Source organism: Sebastes fasciatus, chromosome 11 (genome assembly GCF_043250625.1).
Source record: "Sebastes fasciatus isolate fSebFas1 chromosome 11, fSebFas1.pri, whole genome shotgun sequence".
NCBI lineage: Eukaryota > Metazoa > Chordata > Actinopteri > Perciformes > Sebastidae > Sebastes > Sebastes fasciatus.
Window position 1 is genome coordinate 23,122,185 of NC_133805.1, and position 18,894 is coordinate 23,141,078.

General features: G+C 41.0%; 1 protein-coding gene across 1 annotated transcript in view; it reads left to right on the forward strand.

Annotated features, from left to right (window-relative positions):
- b4galt2 (UDP-Gal:betaGlcNAc beta 1,4- galactosyltransferase, polypeptide 2) overlaps positions 1-18,647 on the forward strand; it is a 198,285-nt gene extending 179,638 nt beyond the window's left edge. Inside the window, exon 8 of the mRNA XM_074651646.1 lies at positions 14,223-18,647. Coding sequence (XP_074507747.1) covers positions 14,223-14,373 — 151 coding nt within the window. The 3' untranslated portion in view covers positions 14,374-18,647. The remainder of the gene's footprint in view (positions 1-14,222) is intronic.
- Positions 18,648-18,894: the final 247 nt, after the last annotated feature.

An 18,894-nucleotide genomic window follows, 5' to 3' on the forward strand; every position in this document is an offset into this window, starting at 1 on the left:
AGTCATGAGTCAAATTCTCCTTAATTCTTGTCCTTTATTTATTCAGTTAACTGTTCACTTATCGTTTCTGTAAATTTGATTTCCTATGATTCATTGTCTTCTACACACTGCTAGGAATTCCAGTATTTTCTGTCTGCTGGAGAAATACTGAGTCCTTATATATATATATACATATATATATATACAGTATATTATTTGTACGCACTGCCAGTCATCAGATACCCAGCTGGGATCATAATCTGGCCAAAGGAGGAGATAGAAGCCACAGATATCAAGACAAGAAAGCTCCTTACCATGCATGGAGGGTTTCACCCCAAGTCCAGCAACCTAAGGCTATACACTAAGCGGAAAGAGGGAGACCGAGGACTAGCGAGTGTCAGAGCCACTGTCCAGGATGAAACATCGAAAATCCAGGAGTACATCAAGAAGATGGCCCCAAATGATGAGCTGTTAAGTAAATACCTCAGACAGCAGAAACCTGATAATACTGAAGAGGAAGAGGAGCAGACAACATGGAAGGACAAGCCCTTACACGGCATGTACCACCGTCAGATAGAGGAAGTGGCTGATATCAAGAAGACCTACCAATGGCTGGAAAACGCTGGACTGACAGACAGCACAGAAGCACTAATCATGGCAGCACAAGAACAGGCCCTAAGCACAAGGGCCATAGAGGCCAGGATCTACCATAGTAGATCAGACCCAAGGTGCAGGCTGTGCAAAGATGCCCCTGAGACGGTCCAGCACATAGTAGCAGGGTGTGAGATGTAAGCTGGATCAGCGTACATGGAGAGGCACAACCAAGTGGCTGGGATAGTGTACAGAAACATCTGTAACCAGTATCGACTAGAAGTACCCAAATCCCAATGGGACATACCACCGAATGTGGTTGAGAACAACAGGGCTAAGGTCCTGTGGGACTTCAGATTCCAGACTGACAAACAGCTGCTGGCTAACCAACGGGACATAGTGGTGGTTGACAAACAGCAGAAGAGGGCAGTGGTGATAGATGTGGGGATACCAGCTGACAGCAACATCAGGAAGTATACTGTATATTATGATACGATATTATCACGATTCTTAAGTTACAATACAATCTTATTGCGATATTAAACATTTTGCAATATGCTGGGTATTGCGATAAAATATATTGCTGTATTATATTGTGATTTTTTACCTTTTTTTCAACTGCAAATTATGCAGTTTGTCAACATCTGTTTCATCTAATAAGATACAGTGTTCATCTCATAGTGTTCATTAACATATTTTAAGGTCAGAGGTCAAGGGACACCCTTTGAAAATGGCCATGCCAGTTTTTCCTCATCAAAATTTACTTTCAATTACCTTTGAAGCGTTATTTAGCATACCGATTGATTCATTAGGTTTTCTAGTTTCATGTGTTACCAGTATCTTCACTCTAGCTTTAAGACTGAGCCTGCTACAACCTCTGAAAGACAGAATAGCGTCCAGAATTGTAATCGATACTTGACGTCTGTGTATCGTTACAATATTGCCAAGCAAAATATCCCGATACTAAGCTGTAGGAATTTTTTCCCCCTCACCCCTTTGTCATGTTTAAGTTTCTTCTTTCTTCTTCTTAGTCCTCTTGGCCCCCTTGGGAGCATAGGGCGTCCACCATGGATCTCCACCTCACTCTCTTCTGTGCAGTGGTCTTTGCTTCTTGCCAGGAGGTCCCGATCTTGTTTAACTCGTCAAGCATAGACCGTCTCCAGTGGTTTTTTGGTCTCCCTGGCTTCCTCTTTCCTTGTGGGTTGTAGTCCAGAGATTGTCTTGTTATGTTTGTTTCTTGTTTTCTGAGTGTATGCCCGATCCATCTCCACTTTCTCCTTTTGATTTCTTTGTTGATTTGCTCCTGGTTTGTTTGTTTCCACAGGTCTGTATTTGTAATTTTTCTGGGCCACCATATCCTCAGTATGTATCAGAGGCAGTTGTTGATTAAAACTTGCAGTTTGTTGGTGATTGTGTTTGTGGTTTTCCAGGTTTCACAGCCATAGAGAAGGACAGATTTTACATTTGAGTTGAAAATTCGGATTTTTGTGTTTTTGGAGAGCTGGGAAGAGAGCCATACAGGTCGGAGTGTTCTGAAGGCATGTCTTGCTTTGCTGATGCGTAGCTCCACATCCTTATCTGCTCCTCCGTCTGTGCTGATGTTGCTTCCCAGGTAGACAAACTCTGCCACATTTTCTAGGGGTTGCTCCTTGATATTTATTCCTTGGTGGGATTTAGTGTTGATCCTCATGACCTTGGTCTTTCCAACGTTGTTTCCAATGTTTAAGTTTGGAAATATGTAAATGCCTGAGGTTGCTAAAAAATATCTGAGGGCCTTAGTGTCCTAAATGGTAGCTACAACCCTGAATATATGCCTCCCCACAAAAAAATGACCACCATCACTTCTGCTGCTATTACAAAGAGAAATGGGAGCATAAAGCCAGAAAAAGCAATAAAACTGGTATCACAGTAAGTCATGTATTGTTTTATGTTTGAGGAGTTACAGACCACCCTGCAGAGAGACACAGAGAAACATGTTTCCTATGACTGACATTTCACTGATAAGAGGATGTCAAACGATTAATGCAGGAAGACATGAGGACATTTTAAAGATGCCATAGTAATTTCTTGTCTTCTCAGTATTTATTAAAATGTGGTTTCTGCTAATATGCAAGTTGCATAAATACTGACACTATTGAATGTGTACTATAGTCTTAGTTTGCTGTAATGTCATTAGATATTAGCTGCAGATAAGGATGGGGTTTCATATATAAAAGATGACTGTAAAATGTATCGGGATGTAAATAAAAACAGTCCTTTGAAGACCACAGCTTGGCCTTTCTGGTCACTGAAAGATTGGAAGATTTTAAAATGCCAAGGACAAAACATTTTCAATAAACCCAGAATTGCTTTTCAGAGATACAGCTCAAGGGCTTAAATGTTGCTCTTTTGGCTACACCCATTTAAATTGCTTTTCAGACAAATGTGTAAAAATGCTTCCCGTATAAATGTGTTATTTTATGGTTTGATGAATGGGACCCAATATGCAGAGATGAGCCCTTCTAGACACATTAATCACCAGGAGTATAGCACCTCACATTAAGCTGCTTAAACGAGGATTATCACTGTTTATTCTCCTCTAAGAGCCCCCTGTTTTCATGCCTGGATAGACCAGGCAACGACGCCTCCCAACACAGAAATCGATAGCTGCTGCAGCTGAGGGCAGAATGAAGATATAGTGAACTCTGTTCCCTCCTTTGATATTGTTTAAGTTTGATCTCATGTGACATTATTATATCAAAGCATGTTGACAGGACTACGTCACGGCTCACAGTTGAGGTCTAGTTAAATTGGTTTATAAGAAGATTAAAAACGAGAGTCATGTGAAAGAGCAGTGACAGCCAAACAAATTGTAACATGTTTGATTTGGATTTTGCATACAGCCCCTGAACATATGTTGTTTGAGTCTCTGATACATGCTATATAATGTGTTTTATGAAATATCCCATTTGGTTTGAGCATTACAATAATTTATTTTTTGGAAACCTCCTTTATTTTATGTTTTATTATGTTATTCAACTTTAATTTCTTTTAACTTTCAATTTTCAAAATCAATCAAATCATACCTAATGGCTTTGCATAACTGTGTTTATCGCTCTATATCTTACCCTCATTCAGCTGTCTATGAACTCTTGTAGCGGCACATTCATTCAGCACCAAGTTAGTGTAATAAATGCCTGAGTTGACACTTTAAATGCATTGTTCAGTCGTGTATTTATGATACGAAGAGTCTGATCCTGACATTATAATTACTGATGTAAGAAATTAAAGCTTTTAAATGGTAATTGATATTGTAGGAAGCAGCAGGCAACCTATTTATCTCAAAAGATGATAAAACAAGAAATGTTTAATTTCTAAGCGGCAGAGAAAGTGTTGCTCACATCCTGGCTTTAGTTACATTCATACCTTTTACTGACTGTACTTTGATGTGATCACATATAGAGTGCCCTTCTCCGTTTAACAGTTAAAGATAAAATCCACCCCTACAGGTGTGGGAGGAAGGAAAATGAACCTCAAGTAGACTGAAAAGAAATGAAAGATTTTTTTTTTTTACCTGCAACAAGCATCTGCTGATTATGAGGAGGATATCTTTATATGATACCAAACACCTTCACAGGCAGTTTTGCTTCACTACAAGACAATTTGCTAATCCTGTAGTAATTAGCTGGCAACTTGTCTAAAATAAGGTTGGAACAAGCTTTGTTGGAGAGAAAAGCCCTGTTCACCACCTGGCCTTGCATTTATAAACTTTTTATTGATTTTATATGCCTCCTTATTTGGTCAAATCACCTGCAGGGGGCCCTTCTCAGACGGCAACCTCCAGGTCTGAAAACTGAAGCCAATGCAGAAGAGCTTGCATTCCTTCTAACAGCCAGCAGGAGGCGACTCCTCTGGCTGCAAAAAGAAGTCGGATTATACAGAAGTCTAAAAAATGACCCTACTTCTCACTTGATTTATTACCTCAATAAACATTGTATGATTGAAGCATGAGTTTATGGTCTCAATCGCTAGTTTCAAGTCTTCTTCAATACAACATGATGTCCGTTTAGTAAATTACGGTCCCATTAATATAGTCAAATAGAGAATAAAACAGGGTATGCTGTTAGGCCCTGACACCACAAGCCGACGGTCGGCCGTTGGACAGTTTGGGACCGTCGGGGAGCGTCTGTTGTCCTAGTTTTTGCAGTGTGTCCCGCACCGTTGGCTCTAGTCTGCCCGCGTCTGAGATTTTTTCACTGATTCAGCATGTTGAATCGGCGGCAACGCCCGTCGATGAGAGAAATCACTCTGATTGGCTGTCCAGCTTAAACGAATAAGTGCACGAGAAGAGAAGTGAGGGAAGCAAGCGAATGAGTGAAGTCAAGAGGACACACACAGAAGGCTCTTCTTATTTTTCATCTTCATCTTACACTGATATTTTCACGAGATGGCCATCTGGAATGAAGCTAAGTGCTGAGTGAGAGTGGTGTGAAAATGATCAGCAAACGCTGCTTTGTTTCATGTACGTATCATAACAACGGCTTGTATATCTGCAGTCCTCGGTCTTCCGGTTTCCCTGTTTGAATGAGAAATACAGACTACCGTGACCTGCTGGTGTGGAGAGTTATTTCATCTCACGCAGGCGCAGAACGTACGTGGTAGTTGGCCGTCAGCTGTAGTTTTTGTGGTGTGTTCGAGTACAACTTTTTGGCCAAGACGAAAATTACGTGAGGCGACGCTAGTTCTTTGATGTCGGCTTGGTTTGCCCCCAGCTTTAGGGAGTGGTGACCTTGTGATTGACAGGTCGCTATCACAGCGTTTTGCGGTTTGGGTGTTGTCCATGTTTTCGTCTTAGAACTTTTACCCTTTCACAGTGTGTTTTCAGTTCATGAAAGTTAATTGTAACATTTTAGTCTCCTTATAATGTCTTATTCAGCATTCGGCTGTACTTAGCCCCACCCTCTCGTGTCACTCCCGAACTCAAAGCTTCAAAACGGCGGTCCACAAACCAATGGGTGACATCACGGTGACTACGTCCACTTCTTCTATACAGTCTATGGCCCTTCTCATTGCTAACCAGAGATAAAAATCCACCCCCTCATACAGTTGTGGGAGGAAGGCAAATTAGTCAAAGAAAAGTTTTTACCTGTAACAAGCTCCTGCTGAAACTATAGTGAGATGTCAGACATCCATCTAGAAGTGGTTTAACTTTAAAACTAACAATCTATACCGTTAAATGGCAGCAATAACTTAAATGTGACGGCGTCTAAAATAACCAGGCCAGCGTAATATGTCATCCATCATTGTTGTGTGTGTGTGTGTGTGTGTGAGAGAGAGACAGTGTGTGTGTGAGAGAGAGACAGTGTGTGTGTGTGAGAGAGAGAAAGATTCAACGATCCCTCAGTAATTGCTTGCTGAAATGACACCAATAGAGATGGGAACCGGCTAGGTCAGACTAGTCGAGTTGCCTTCATCAAAATCAATAAATCCGCCACTAGACTGAAAGAGAGTGTGTGTGTATGTGTTTGTGTTTGTGTTTGTGTGTGTGTGTGTCTGTGTCTGCTTGATACTCAATTCCTGTTTTCCTCCTCCTGTCTCTCTCTCTGGTCCGTGGATCAGACTTCCTCAATAAGAGGTGACACCAACAGGGACGCTATTTATTTGGGGCCGATACATTATTCATAACTGCAGCGAGGGGCAGAAAATATCGGCCTATTAGTCGGCAGTCCTTCTGGACACTCATTATAATGTCTCGGAAATTTTAGCTTAAAGGATTTGTTTGAAAAGAGGTGGTTTTTGGACTTAAATAAAGCGTGGCGGCTCAGAATAATCAGGAGGTTGTGAAAGGTGGATTGGCTACCTCATGGCAGTATTCAGGCAGTGTGGGTGGAGGAGAGAGGGGTTGTTTCCCCCCCCTCCGCTGTATCTCTCTTCGGACAGAAAAAATTAATTCATCACTTTTCATGTCCTGAGGAAAGGTTTTCAAATTTCTGTCAGTGCAGTTTTGAGGGCTTTTTGATTTCGCTGCCAGAGATTGTTCAACCCCGAGTCTGTCAAGTCATCTGATATTTTGTATGATTGAAAAAAGTCATGAGGGGAAAAATAGGTACGGACAAGAAGAGTTGTTTGGTTACCAGGGTAACCCTGGTTCTTCAAGAAATGAGTGAGGTATCTCACTTTCGGCGGCTGTGGCTCAGACGGTAGAGCAGGTCGTCCACCAATCAGAAGGTTGTTGGTTCGATACCCGGCTGCTCCGGGTCACACGTTGATGTGTCCTTGAGCAAGACACTTAACCCCAAATTGCTCCCGAAGGCATAGCCATCGGTGTGTGAATGAGTATTTAGATTAGATCCTGATAGATCCATCAGTGTATGAATGGGTATGTGAATGGGTGAATGCTGACATGTAGTGTAAAGTGCTGTATAAATGCAAGTCCATTTACCATTTACTTTAGGAAGCATTAGCTTTGAGCTAACTTGTTTATGCTAGCATGCCCACAATGACTATTTTTAAATCAAGGCTGAAGACTTTTCTGTTTGCCGCTGTTTTTGTTACTAAATCAGTTCTTACACAGCACTATTTTAGATTGTTTTTATTTTCTGTTCTCTTGGATTTTTAATGACTGTTTCTAATTGTATTTAAATGTGCTTTTATAATGTGTCTTTTGCACTTTGTCTCAATGCTTTTGATGTTTTATGTAAAGCGCTATGTAAATCAACTTTCCTTGCCTATGCTAACATGCTGATTAAGCGAGTTAGCGTAGTCCTTTTTGCTAAATAGCACTAAACACAAAGTACAGCTGAGGCTGATGGGAATGTCACTAGTGTTGCAGCCATTTGGTCATAAACCAAACTAAGTATCGGACTAATTCAAATGTTGACCTGATGATGATGCTAGAGGAAATGTCAATCACAGAAGTGATTACAATTCATCCTGAGGGGGACATGAATGCCTCTGCCAAATTTCATGTCAATCCATCTGATAGTTGTTGAGATATTTAAGTCTGGAGCAAAGCAGTGGATCAACCAACCCAGTAACACATCAAAGTGTGTAATAGACCCGCCTACATGCGTGTATGATGATAGGGTCACCTAGGATTAGGCAACAAAACCACTTAGTTAGGTTTAGGAAAAATGTCATGGTTAGCCTTAAAATAAGTACGGAAAACACGTCACTAACTGACTTACAAAGCACCAGTCTCCTGGTTGAAAGTCATGTGTTTATTGGACTCATCCACCTCCCCTCCTGCCCGCCATAAGCAGTCTTTCTCACTTTTTATTCTACATCACTAGCTCTGAGCGTAGCATACTTTCACAGATACATAGCCTTGCGCATTATCGTATCATTCACACGCCTTTTTGTGTGACCGGGTTGGATTAACTGACATCGACATACCACACTACGCCACTAAAAGAATAACTAAACAGAACAATATTTGAAAGTTAGTTGTCTAGTATAAACAGAGAAGTACGATAGAGAAAGGGTGTGTTTAGATCTCTTCAAGGACTTTTTGAGATTTTTTTCAGTTTCATTTTTCCAATTAGAAAAATGCCTTTAATTACTTTCTATTCCCTGAAGAACTCCAGTGTTTCCAAGATCACACTATACAACATGTTTGTCTTTTGAGATGATCACTGTGTCAGAGTATAGGCCATCATGGACTTGTCTTGACTTGCCAATAGATATGGCTAGATGTCGGCCCTTGATCTGAATTGCTGTTTATGACTAATATGTATTTATAACACAACACTTGAATGACCTCTAAGGTGCAAGGGATCAACAAATGCTTACTCACATTTTTATGAATGAAAGTGAACCAGAAATCTCTCACATCTACAGCAACAACCTACTACAATCAATTTGTCTTTGAGTTTCAGGCTGTACACACAGAGGCCTGTCACTCAACTACACAGATAAACTGAGCTTCTGTTTCCGCTCTTTGTCTTCAGGTGCAGCGTCGCCTTTCTGTTTAGATCCAGAATCATGATTGAGCCTTTGGGGAGAGTTTATCTGGAGTACTTGCGTAATGTCCAGCATTTACCAAGGGAGGCGTAGGCGTTGTCTCGACTGTTTGATGAATGTTCCCCATCTCCTCTGCATACGCACACACACATATATATAGCCTACATATACATACACATTGACACAAACGTGCACACACTCTCACACAAGAGTCCATTCTCTCAGCCCTTTCGGAGATGCTGCATAGCAATGAGATATTGGGCCAGCGTAAGTAAGAAAGAGGCACATTCATCACCAGTCGCGAGTATCGCTTTACACACACACACACACACATTTTGTCTAGAAAATGGCGCTTCATGCATTGCAAATGAATCAGTCGCTCAGTAACATTGTTCAATATTCCATTCATATGTTATCATCCTGGGACAGTGCAGATACAGGGTGGATGGGGTGTGTTTGTGTGTGTGTGTGACTGGCTTCTGTAAAACTGTATTTACCACGAACACAACTTTAAGTTTACCATCTTATTTAGAATCCCTTAGTCTCGCTTAGCCAGATCTATCTCCACAGCGCTAAAGAAAGGTCTGGCTCCGCACGTTCATCATTCTGTATATGGGGAAAAAAATGCTCTGGCTTGTTTGTATTTCTTTAAACCAATCACAATTGTCTTGGGAAGTGCAAAGCATAGGATGAAGTGACAGTGCCCTTGCAAAATACATAGCGCAGACAGCGGAAGGGGAGGAGAATGCCGGCTGAAATTGGCGGCCAATGGCTGGCTTATACTCACAGTCTACATCCAGAGAGTCAGACTAAGAATCCCTTAAAGGAATAGTTTTACATTTTGTGAAATACTCTTACAGAGTGTTGGATATACTGTTAATATGATGCTACGGCGAGCATAAAGACTGGAAATAGGGGGAGAGTACTGGCCTGGTAACAAAATCCACTTATTAGCCCCTCTAAAGCTCAACAATTAACATTATTATATATTAACGTTAAATCTAATTTGTTTAATCCGTACACAAATTGAAGAGTATAAACAATTGTAGGAAGTTCCAGCCAAGAGACTAGTGCAGCACATAGCCCCCCATTAAACAACGGGAGACTCTCGACAGACAGAGCTTTTACAATGTTATCTAATAGACCACACTGACTGAAGGTTTGACTGTGTTGTTATATGAGGTTTTATTTGTTTAAAAAATGGTTCAATGGACACATTTCAGTAGGAATTGACTTTTGAAAATCACTTGTTTTCTAATAATTACTTTGGCATTTACCTGTGTCTTCTTCATTATCAATATTTCCTTAGATATTCTGAACAGAGTGGTGACAGACCCACAAATTTGAGCGAAACTTTGTGATGCAATATTGATTAACTATAGAAATTATGTGTGAATGATTATTCACAATGCATATAATGTCATATTTTGGAGGGAGGTTAGCGTCTGTGCCTCTCATGATCATAGTTTTCATATTTTAAAAAGTTTAAATGGTTCAAATCACAATTTTATCAAAACTTCAGGTGAAAGAACAAAGAAATGTGGCACATTGATTAACAAGCGTTACTGTGTTTGTCTTTTCGCTTTAGACATTTTTACTTATTTTTCAAGGACGGTTGTGTTATGCAGTTCTTCACTGTTTACCTTCTTCAACAGTACAAGTAGACCTTGTGTCCTGTCTTTGTGCTAAGTTAAACCAACCAGCTGCTCACGGTAGCATCATATTTAGCATACAAATGTGAGGGTGATATCAATCATCTTATCTCTGAAAGCGAATTAGCGCGTCTACCCAAAATGTCAAACTATTCCTTCGAGACATTTTCCTACAACAGGGTCAAGTGGGCCAGCTCAAAATATATGACACCAGAACAAAATAAGCCTCAATAGCTGGCATGACGAGCTATTGTTGAGATCCTAAACCAGAAATGTTTTCCTGTGAGACCCTCGGTGGAATTAAAATAGAGCTTTACTTAGCCCAGTTAGGACTCCATCAGGAAATCAGGCTAATGAATATGTAAGGAGGACTGCCTTTGTCTCGTCCTCTAGAATAAAAGTAAGATAAGCGCGACCAATAGAAACGATACATACAGATTGAAAAGAAGTATTTTATATCCTCTGCATGTATGTAGGGATTAGTTTATTGCTCTTAATCTCTCTCTCGCCGTTTGATAGATTTCATCCAAAGATTTCTCTTCTCATATTTTTAATATCAGTCTATCTTGCTCCCTCCATCTGTCACTCTCTTTCTCAGATATATATTTATCTCTCTCTCTGCTTATCTGGCCTCCATTTGTCTCTCCTGCCACCCGGCCCTCATTTCAGTTTAAAGGTACAGTGTGTAGGATTTGGTGGCATCTATGGTTGCAAATTGCAACCAACAGAGTACCCCTCCGCTCACTCCTCCCTTTCCAAGACTGCGGTAACGTGAGCCGCCGAGTGCAGAACAGTGATAACACCGTTCACCTCGCTCGGAGGCCATCCTTACCATAATGACACTACTTTAGGAGCAATGGAAGACAGACGGTGGCTTGTGGGGCCACGGTTTTGCACTTTGGGGCTCACGTTACCGCAGTTTCACAAGCGTGACGGAGAACTACGGTGGCCTTCAGGTAACGTAAAAATGTGAAAGGCTCTCTCTAGAGCCAGCGTTTGGTTTGTCCATTCTGGGCTACTGTAGAAACATGGCGGTGCAACATGGGGGACTCCGTGAAGAGGACCCGCTCCCTATATGAAGGGCTCATTATAAGCTAACGAAAACATGATTCTTAGTTTCAGGTGATTATACACTAATGAAAACATAGTTATGAAAATTTATTTTTCATTTCTGCTAATATATTCCCCGAAATCCTCCAACTACTTTTCTTCCTCACCTTCCCTTCCTTTCCTTGCACTCTTTCTCTTAATCTAATTCCCCTTCCTTTTAGAAGTGCCAATCCTTAGAACACGTAATTCTATTTATATCTTATTGTGTTATATTGTTCAAGGGAAAGATGCTTGACAACATTTTTCCTGCGGCCATTCATGCTATTACAACCCTTTTTGATTTGATTTGCGAGAGACAGAGGGAGAAAGCGATGCAGAGGGAGGAGAGAGATCTTCACTAGTCAGTTCTGACAAGGCTCTGTAGGCTCAGTGGTCCATGTCGGACTGAAGTGTCAACTCCAATTGTACGTCCAGGCATATCATTAAGAAGACGTCTTTTGTTAGAGTCAGTCACAGCTGTCTTTTGGGAAGTGAATGTGCGCGGCTGGGCGTTTGCACACATCAGCTCTTTCTCTGTTCACACACCAAAAATGGCATTTTTAAGACAAGAGTGTTGTGAACACGCTGTTAGACACTGTGGCCTCATTTCCACCCCGACTGGCTGCAAGAACTGATACTACTACGCTGGTGACAGGATAGTTTGTGTTATGAATCAGTTTTGATGCCAGAGGTTGCATCACAAACTGAAGTGAAGCACAGCAGCAGCACCGCTGTGTAACTCTCTGACACACTGTGTGAATTATTTTCCCATCTTAAATACTAAAATCAGAGCAGATTTCTAATGTAAGAGCAGATTCTGATGTAACTGCTGAATCACAGCCAACGGGGAAGGATATTCCAGCATAATTCAAACAAACCGAGGCGGATGTGATGGATAATACCGGTCAGTGAGTCACAGTGCAGCGCTATAGCCCCACCTGTTGGTCAAGATCTACATAGTAAAGGAAACTGGATGTGTACTTCATTTAAAATAATCCAAGAGAACTGTTTCTTCTCTGCTTTCAGGTTATTGAACATGTACAGTTACCTAGAGGGGTTCTTATAAACATCAGGTTCTCATCAGGGTTTAAATGTGGATTTATATGTCAGTGTTCACGCTGTAAATGGAGTTTTGCATGTGTCTGATGGTTGTAGTTACAGCACTTTATAATGACTTGTTTTTCTCTCGTATTACTTCCGATATCTATTTACATTATTTGATTTCCTGTATTGATTTATTCTCCACTTGTGGGTTGTGTTTGTTTCCTATGAGACTCTCTTATGTTTTTGGACCTTAGTTTAGTTTATTTGAATGAAGGGACAGTGCAAGTGTTACACAAAAACATGAGGTCACATTTTTGTGACGACGGCCATCAGAAATGGTGACCCTACTGTACCTATCTTTAAATCTTCTTTTCGAGTTTTTTGAATATATCTTTGAATTGAAAATATTAAAATACATTTATGTTTTTCAAAAATTTAGTTTTTTGTGTTTTCTGTCACATAGTTGTCTCATTTATTATAGTGGTACAGTGGGGTCACATTTTCTGACGACAGCCATCAGAAATGGTGACCTCGTGTTGCTGACTCTCTGCATTCACAGATTTTGTTGTAACACTGGAATTAGCCAACAGGCTACTTTTATTCTCTAGTCCCTGGCCAAGGTGTTACAAAAGGCTTTCTAAAATACATCAAAACAGAAACAAAAATGTGCAGTGTAAAGTTTGATACAGGACCTTGTGAATTTCATATCTCCTACCTGCATGACATGTGCTCTATTTCAGTAGTTCCCGACCTGGGAACCGTGACTCCCATAAAGGGGTTGCTAATAGATTTGAGGGGTTGAAAAGAAGAAGAAAAAACACAGTTATGTGCTTTTTGTGATGTCATAGGGTATAAAGTGTGGAGCGGCTCCATAGACAATGAATAGGGAGAGATGTTCTAGATGACACTGAGGGTGTTTTCATATTAGGTAGGATTGATTCGTACCGTGCCCGAGTACGATTGCCCCCCGTCTCCACTTCCCCACCGCTCAGCTTTCACATTAGTAAAGTTGTTCTGTACCCGAGTACACTTGTGTCATCATCCATGTGTATTTGTTTATGTTGAGTTCAGCTGTTCTAGTGGTGTAGCATCGTAAAACACTTCATCCCAACTTGACAGAAACCAAATAAAACGCACCAAAACTGCCGTCTTTAGTCTTTCCAACAATCACCAACTCTGGTTTGGTTGAAATAAACTCTTATTTCACAGAGTTTGATCTGAAAATATTCCGGCTCTGCAACCCCCGCTTCCTCTCTTATCTTATTATATCTCTCTCTGCCTGCTGAGCAGCTGAGCTGCTCTCGTTCTTCGGAGGCAAACCAATAAATTAGCTAAATAAAATAACAAACATCACCCAATACCATCACCTACTATTGTACTATTATATTTTAAGGAACCTCTCGCCTGCCTTCCTGCTTTATCACCCATGACTGTGCAGTTCAGAGCACGGTGCATGTCATAAGGAGCAGCTCCAGACTTTACACCCTATGACATCACAACTGGGAGAGAGTTGTTCATGTTTACGAATATTTTTTAGACTGTCTTAGACCATAGCAATAACATGTTTGAATTTTGAAAATGGGCGTAGTTCCCCTTTAACATTGTGTTCTAAGAGGAGTTATCGTTCAATCCAACAGAAACCACAGTCAGTCGTGTAATTATCTGCATTTCCTGAAGCATAATATGCAAACACAATAACCCAGACCTCCCAGTCTCCAAGCAATCAAACACACTTATACACCCACAGAGACTCACACAAACATGCACTGATATAGAGGCAAAGATTTTACTTTGAACTTTTGTCAGTATTGTTTTTAATCACATTTTCTTCCTTGTCTCCCCATTTCATCTTTACATCTCTTCCACCTCTCTCTCTTTCTTTCTTTCTTTCTTTCTTTCTTTCTTTCTTTGTCCTTCACCCTCCAGGTTTAATAAAATCCAGAACACGAAGAACACGATGAAGAAGGACGGCATCAGCTCTCTGACCTACAGAACGATCCAGGTCAAGAGGTGCCCTCTGTACACAAATATCTCTGTGGAGATCGGCAAACCGCCCCCCCGGCCTATCAAGGGCTAAAGAGAGAGGAAGACGAGGGGGTCGACACACGTATTGACTGGAGGGAACAAGACGACAAGAAGAGCGCCTTTAGGAAGGGAATAAAGAGATCTCATATCCTAGACATCTGGAAAGATGCAGGAGTGAAAGAGAGAGGACAAAGACACATCCTGGTCTCTTTCTCCCTCTTTACCCCTCATCTCTCTCCGTTTGTTCGTTTTTTTAGATTTCAGCTTGCCGTTTCTGTAACCAGGACTCAGGCTCTTTCCAATTTTTTCAAGCAGCCAATGGCTTCACACCTCCTACCTTTACCAATCAGTGACTTCAGCATTTAAAGAGTGTGGACCAAAGCTGGAACATCAGTGACCGACCGAAGGTTGGCGTCAAAACTTGGAGTCTTTCCATTAACAATCTTTTGTAAACTGGAGGGCATCCAGTGGCTGTTGAGGATATTGACAGGAACTACTGTCGGGAGATTAGAGGTGAGACAATAACACCATTTGGAAGTTTGGAAAGTTTTCATGACCTTTTCTGAAATACTGGACGGCATCGAGTGGGATTTCTTGGAATATTTGACCAAGTTCATAAAAGCAGAATGAAAGAAACGGCTTTTTACATGGATACAAAGACAGATAGACAACGGAGACATTGCTGGTTTGGAAATGAAATATCTGGAGAACAACAAACTTGGCGGACAACAGACGCTATCAAACATTTTACTTCCCAAGCATTCACAGTGATGCTCAAGAGAATGGGGATTTCCATTAAAGGCAAACTGTAACGAAATATGATGACATGCAGTGATGCTCCATGGACTTGTATCTGATGGATCGCATATCAATGAGATCGTCTGACTCTCGTCTTTACAAATGATGCTAATAGACGATTTAATATTGACGTCTTTGTCAGGGAGTTTGGATCTAATTACTCAATCGAGTCCTCCGGTATCAATTAATGAATGTGTATTGTGCCTGCATCTACAGTGCTGGGACACGCTGATACAACATGTTCGTCAGCAGCAACAAACTCCTGAGAACTCTCTTTTTGTTCTCTTTTTTTACATATATATATATATATATACAAACTAAAACTTTGGAAACTGACATATTGGCGTGACGGAAAAGTTTCGCAACAAAAGTAAAAATGTTGAAGACGTGAGGAGTTTTGTGCTGAATGCAACGTTGTGGAACTACCCTGGGAATGCATTTGAAATCAAATCGAGGAACTGAAGACAACAAGGCAGATATACACTGACTGCTCAGTCGTGATTTTAACCCCATGTGTGGCACATGTTTTTTTTCACTCCACTCGAGGAAAGATGAGAGGTTTATTTTGGTAATCTGGGCTTTAAACGTACATTTTTGTCTCTACAAGGTGCAAATGGCTTGAGGTACATTAATGTTCCTTTAGGTACAGATTTGATTAAGTAGAAATATGCATTTTTTGTTAGAAAATTAGACATTTACCACATTTTTTGAACACATATGGGACAGAAAAACTTAGCTATCAGAATAGTGTCACGGCTCAAGTGTTATGGAAACAAAAGCTGAGTGGAAACTTTTACACTAGCAGACAAGAACAGGTGGAAAGTCATTTTTAGCCTTCAATGTGACCTGGACATCTTCTTTTTTACCACAATTCATTAAAACTCTATTGATACTGTTACTATGCCATTATCTCTCTCTGCTATCTTTTTCTATTTATCTTTAGGGAAAAAGACGATCATATCTGTAAAGAGGAAATTATAAAGGTGATAGGCTCCTGCTGGGGGAAATTGTGAATTTCATGGCAGTAATGAGAAGTTATCGTTTGAGCAGTTTGACTGACATCTCCATTGCTGCTTCAGATTTTATCATCATCAGCTGTCAGTATTGCACTTTTTCATAAATGATGATTACCTTTTTTATGTTAATTTTCAAACTTTTTTGTCTATGAGTTTCATAACTTTCCCTGTGTGAAAAAGGAACAAACTAAATATTTGATCATGATTTCCTAGTCAGCGTATTGAAGCCTTTGACTGTCTTATGCTTTGGTACATCACTCTTCTTCCTCTGTTTAAACTTCTCCTCGTCTCTACTGTTGACGCCTAAACACCAAACTGATGCCTTCAGAAGTTATCCATACTAAAGGGGCAGAGAAGGTTATTTTTTTATTTAAAGGTCATCTTAGGGTGTAAAATCAGTCAATGATGATGTGTGTTTTAAGATGGGTAATACAGAAATGAACCCATTTTTGTTTTAGACTCATATTTTAAACTTATACAAAATATTTCCACTTCTCTTTTAAATGCTAAACAGGCAGAGGATTTGTGTGCAATGCTGTAACTGTAATTTTGTATCATTCAGAACAGTTTGGGGCTTTTATTTTGGTCACGATTTGTGTATTGTTGGCCTCCTCTTTGGTCAGCCTCAAGGCAAAAATCCCCAAAATGTTCCCATCTGTTTGGCTCTCCGTTATCTTCGTCTCAAGCCTGTCGGAAGCTTTGATTACTCCTCTCTCTCACACACACACACATTCACACAGTCTTCCCTTTTTTCTTTGCATTATCTCGCCTTCCATTGCCTTTTCTTTCTTACTCTGCCGGTCCAGGCTGTGTGTGTCAATGGCACTCTGTTGTGCTTTGTGGTGGGCCTACTTCAGGCACAGCTGTGTCTCACAAGAGTGCTTCTTCTTTCAATAGATATCGACAGGGCCTCTCTTTGTGTCTCTGAATCTGTGCCACTTACTGTATCTTTATCTGTCTATCTCAGCACACATCCCCATTTGTGAATCCTTCTGTGCCCCCCCCCTTTTCTCCCCAACTTTATCTGACTCTCCTTTTCCTTTTCACCCTCCCTTGATTCTCTCCTGGTGAGTTTAAGTGTCCTCAGTGGGCAGACTACCTATGGAGAGGTCAATACAGTCCCCTCTCTGTACCGTTTACAGCTTACCCAATGCAATATTACAGGTTGGGTTGAATTCAGTTCGGGTTGTCATATTTTTTTTCCCTCAATCCTTTTAATACGTACACAGCAGACAATATGACAGCTGTTGCTTTGATTTTTCCAGTTCTTACAGTATTTAAAGGGACTCTATGTAAGAATCAGAGATTGCTTGTTAACAGCGACACCTGTGGCCGTTAAGTCAACGAAAGTCAGCGCCCTGTTGCTCGCGCTCGCGCTTTTGCTTGCTCTACATAGACATGAACGAGGATCGATCAAAACAGTGAGGCGACACACGTCAGCTAAAACCACAATATCACTCTCTATTTTACTGCTTAGCAGTAATGTTAGCTGACCAGACGGAGGTCTCTCCATGAATCATTGCTGATCTTAGTGTTGGCTTTTCCTGCCTCAGCCTCCCAACCGTGGCCGGAGGGAACAAGGAAGACACCGGAACCCGGTCGGAGACGATAACGCTTCTAGCTGCAGAGCCTTGTCACTTCACAAGACACGGAAAACCTCTGTTGGTCTGGAGGAGCTGCAGCAGTTATTTCTGCACAAACGTCCACTGTACATTCACTAGATATTCTCAGAGCTAAACTAACTCTTCTGCAGTGTGGAGTGTGCGCGCATGCACGTGAGAATGGAGCGAAAGAGCAAGTGAGAACGAGCACAGTGTGTGAGTGAAGGCAAGCAGGCAGGCAGAGGAGCAGAGTACAGCAGAGACTCTGGCCCTGGAGACCAAAGCTACGGTCTCCACCGCGTCCTCCGACCGCGGCCAACACTGTTTTGCAAGACGGGCTTCACTAGATATAACTTTGCGGTTTCGGTGCGTCCGTGTAGTTTGTGTTGGAGTCTTATCTGAACAGCGTAGCCACATGCGAGCGCGCATGGGACACCGACCCGCAATGATTTATACGTGTAAGAAGTTACTAACAGTCCCTTTAAGAAGTATAATGATTCAGTGTTTTACTTCCATAAAGTTGGGTGACTTTTGAAAAAAAAAAAGAATGGTAAAAATTGGTTGTGTCTAGAAGGTAACCTACAATTTGGGAAACCCTCACAATATGGTTAAGGTTAGGCATTGACTTTGAATAGTTAAAGTTAGGATTGGTCGTCGGGCAGCAAGTCTCACAAGAGATTTTTATTTGCGGATTAGCTACTAGACACGGACGTCAAAATTGAAGCAGCAGAGGCCAAGATATCCTGAATTTTAGTCCCTATATAGTCCCTATATCTGGATTGTGTCTCTCATAGTGTTGCGTAGTTGGAGGAGCTATTTGGGGTGTAAAAGTAAAAGTCTCATAAATTTTTCCCAAAGGCAATATTAACATGTCTCACAGTTGGAGCTCTTACCGCTCGAATCACCATGAAACTCTTCTGGTTAAATCATCCGTACAAAAGATGAACAACTGCGTTAGAAAATATCGGACTCTTTCATAAAAAGTCAAAGACCCAGGACTGTGTACATAAAAAAACATTATTGGAGCCGTTAACTACAACTCCCAAGGTGCATTTCGGCAGGAAACATCCAATCACAGGGCTTAAAGGGGACATATCATGAAAAACTCACTTATTTCACTGCTTGTGCTCATACATTTGGGTATCTGGAGTCCCTACC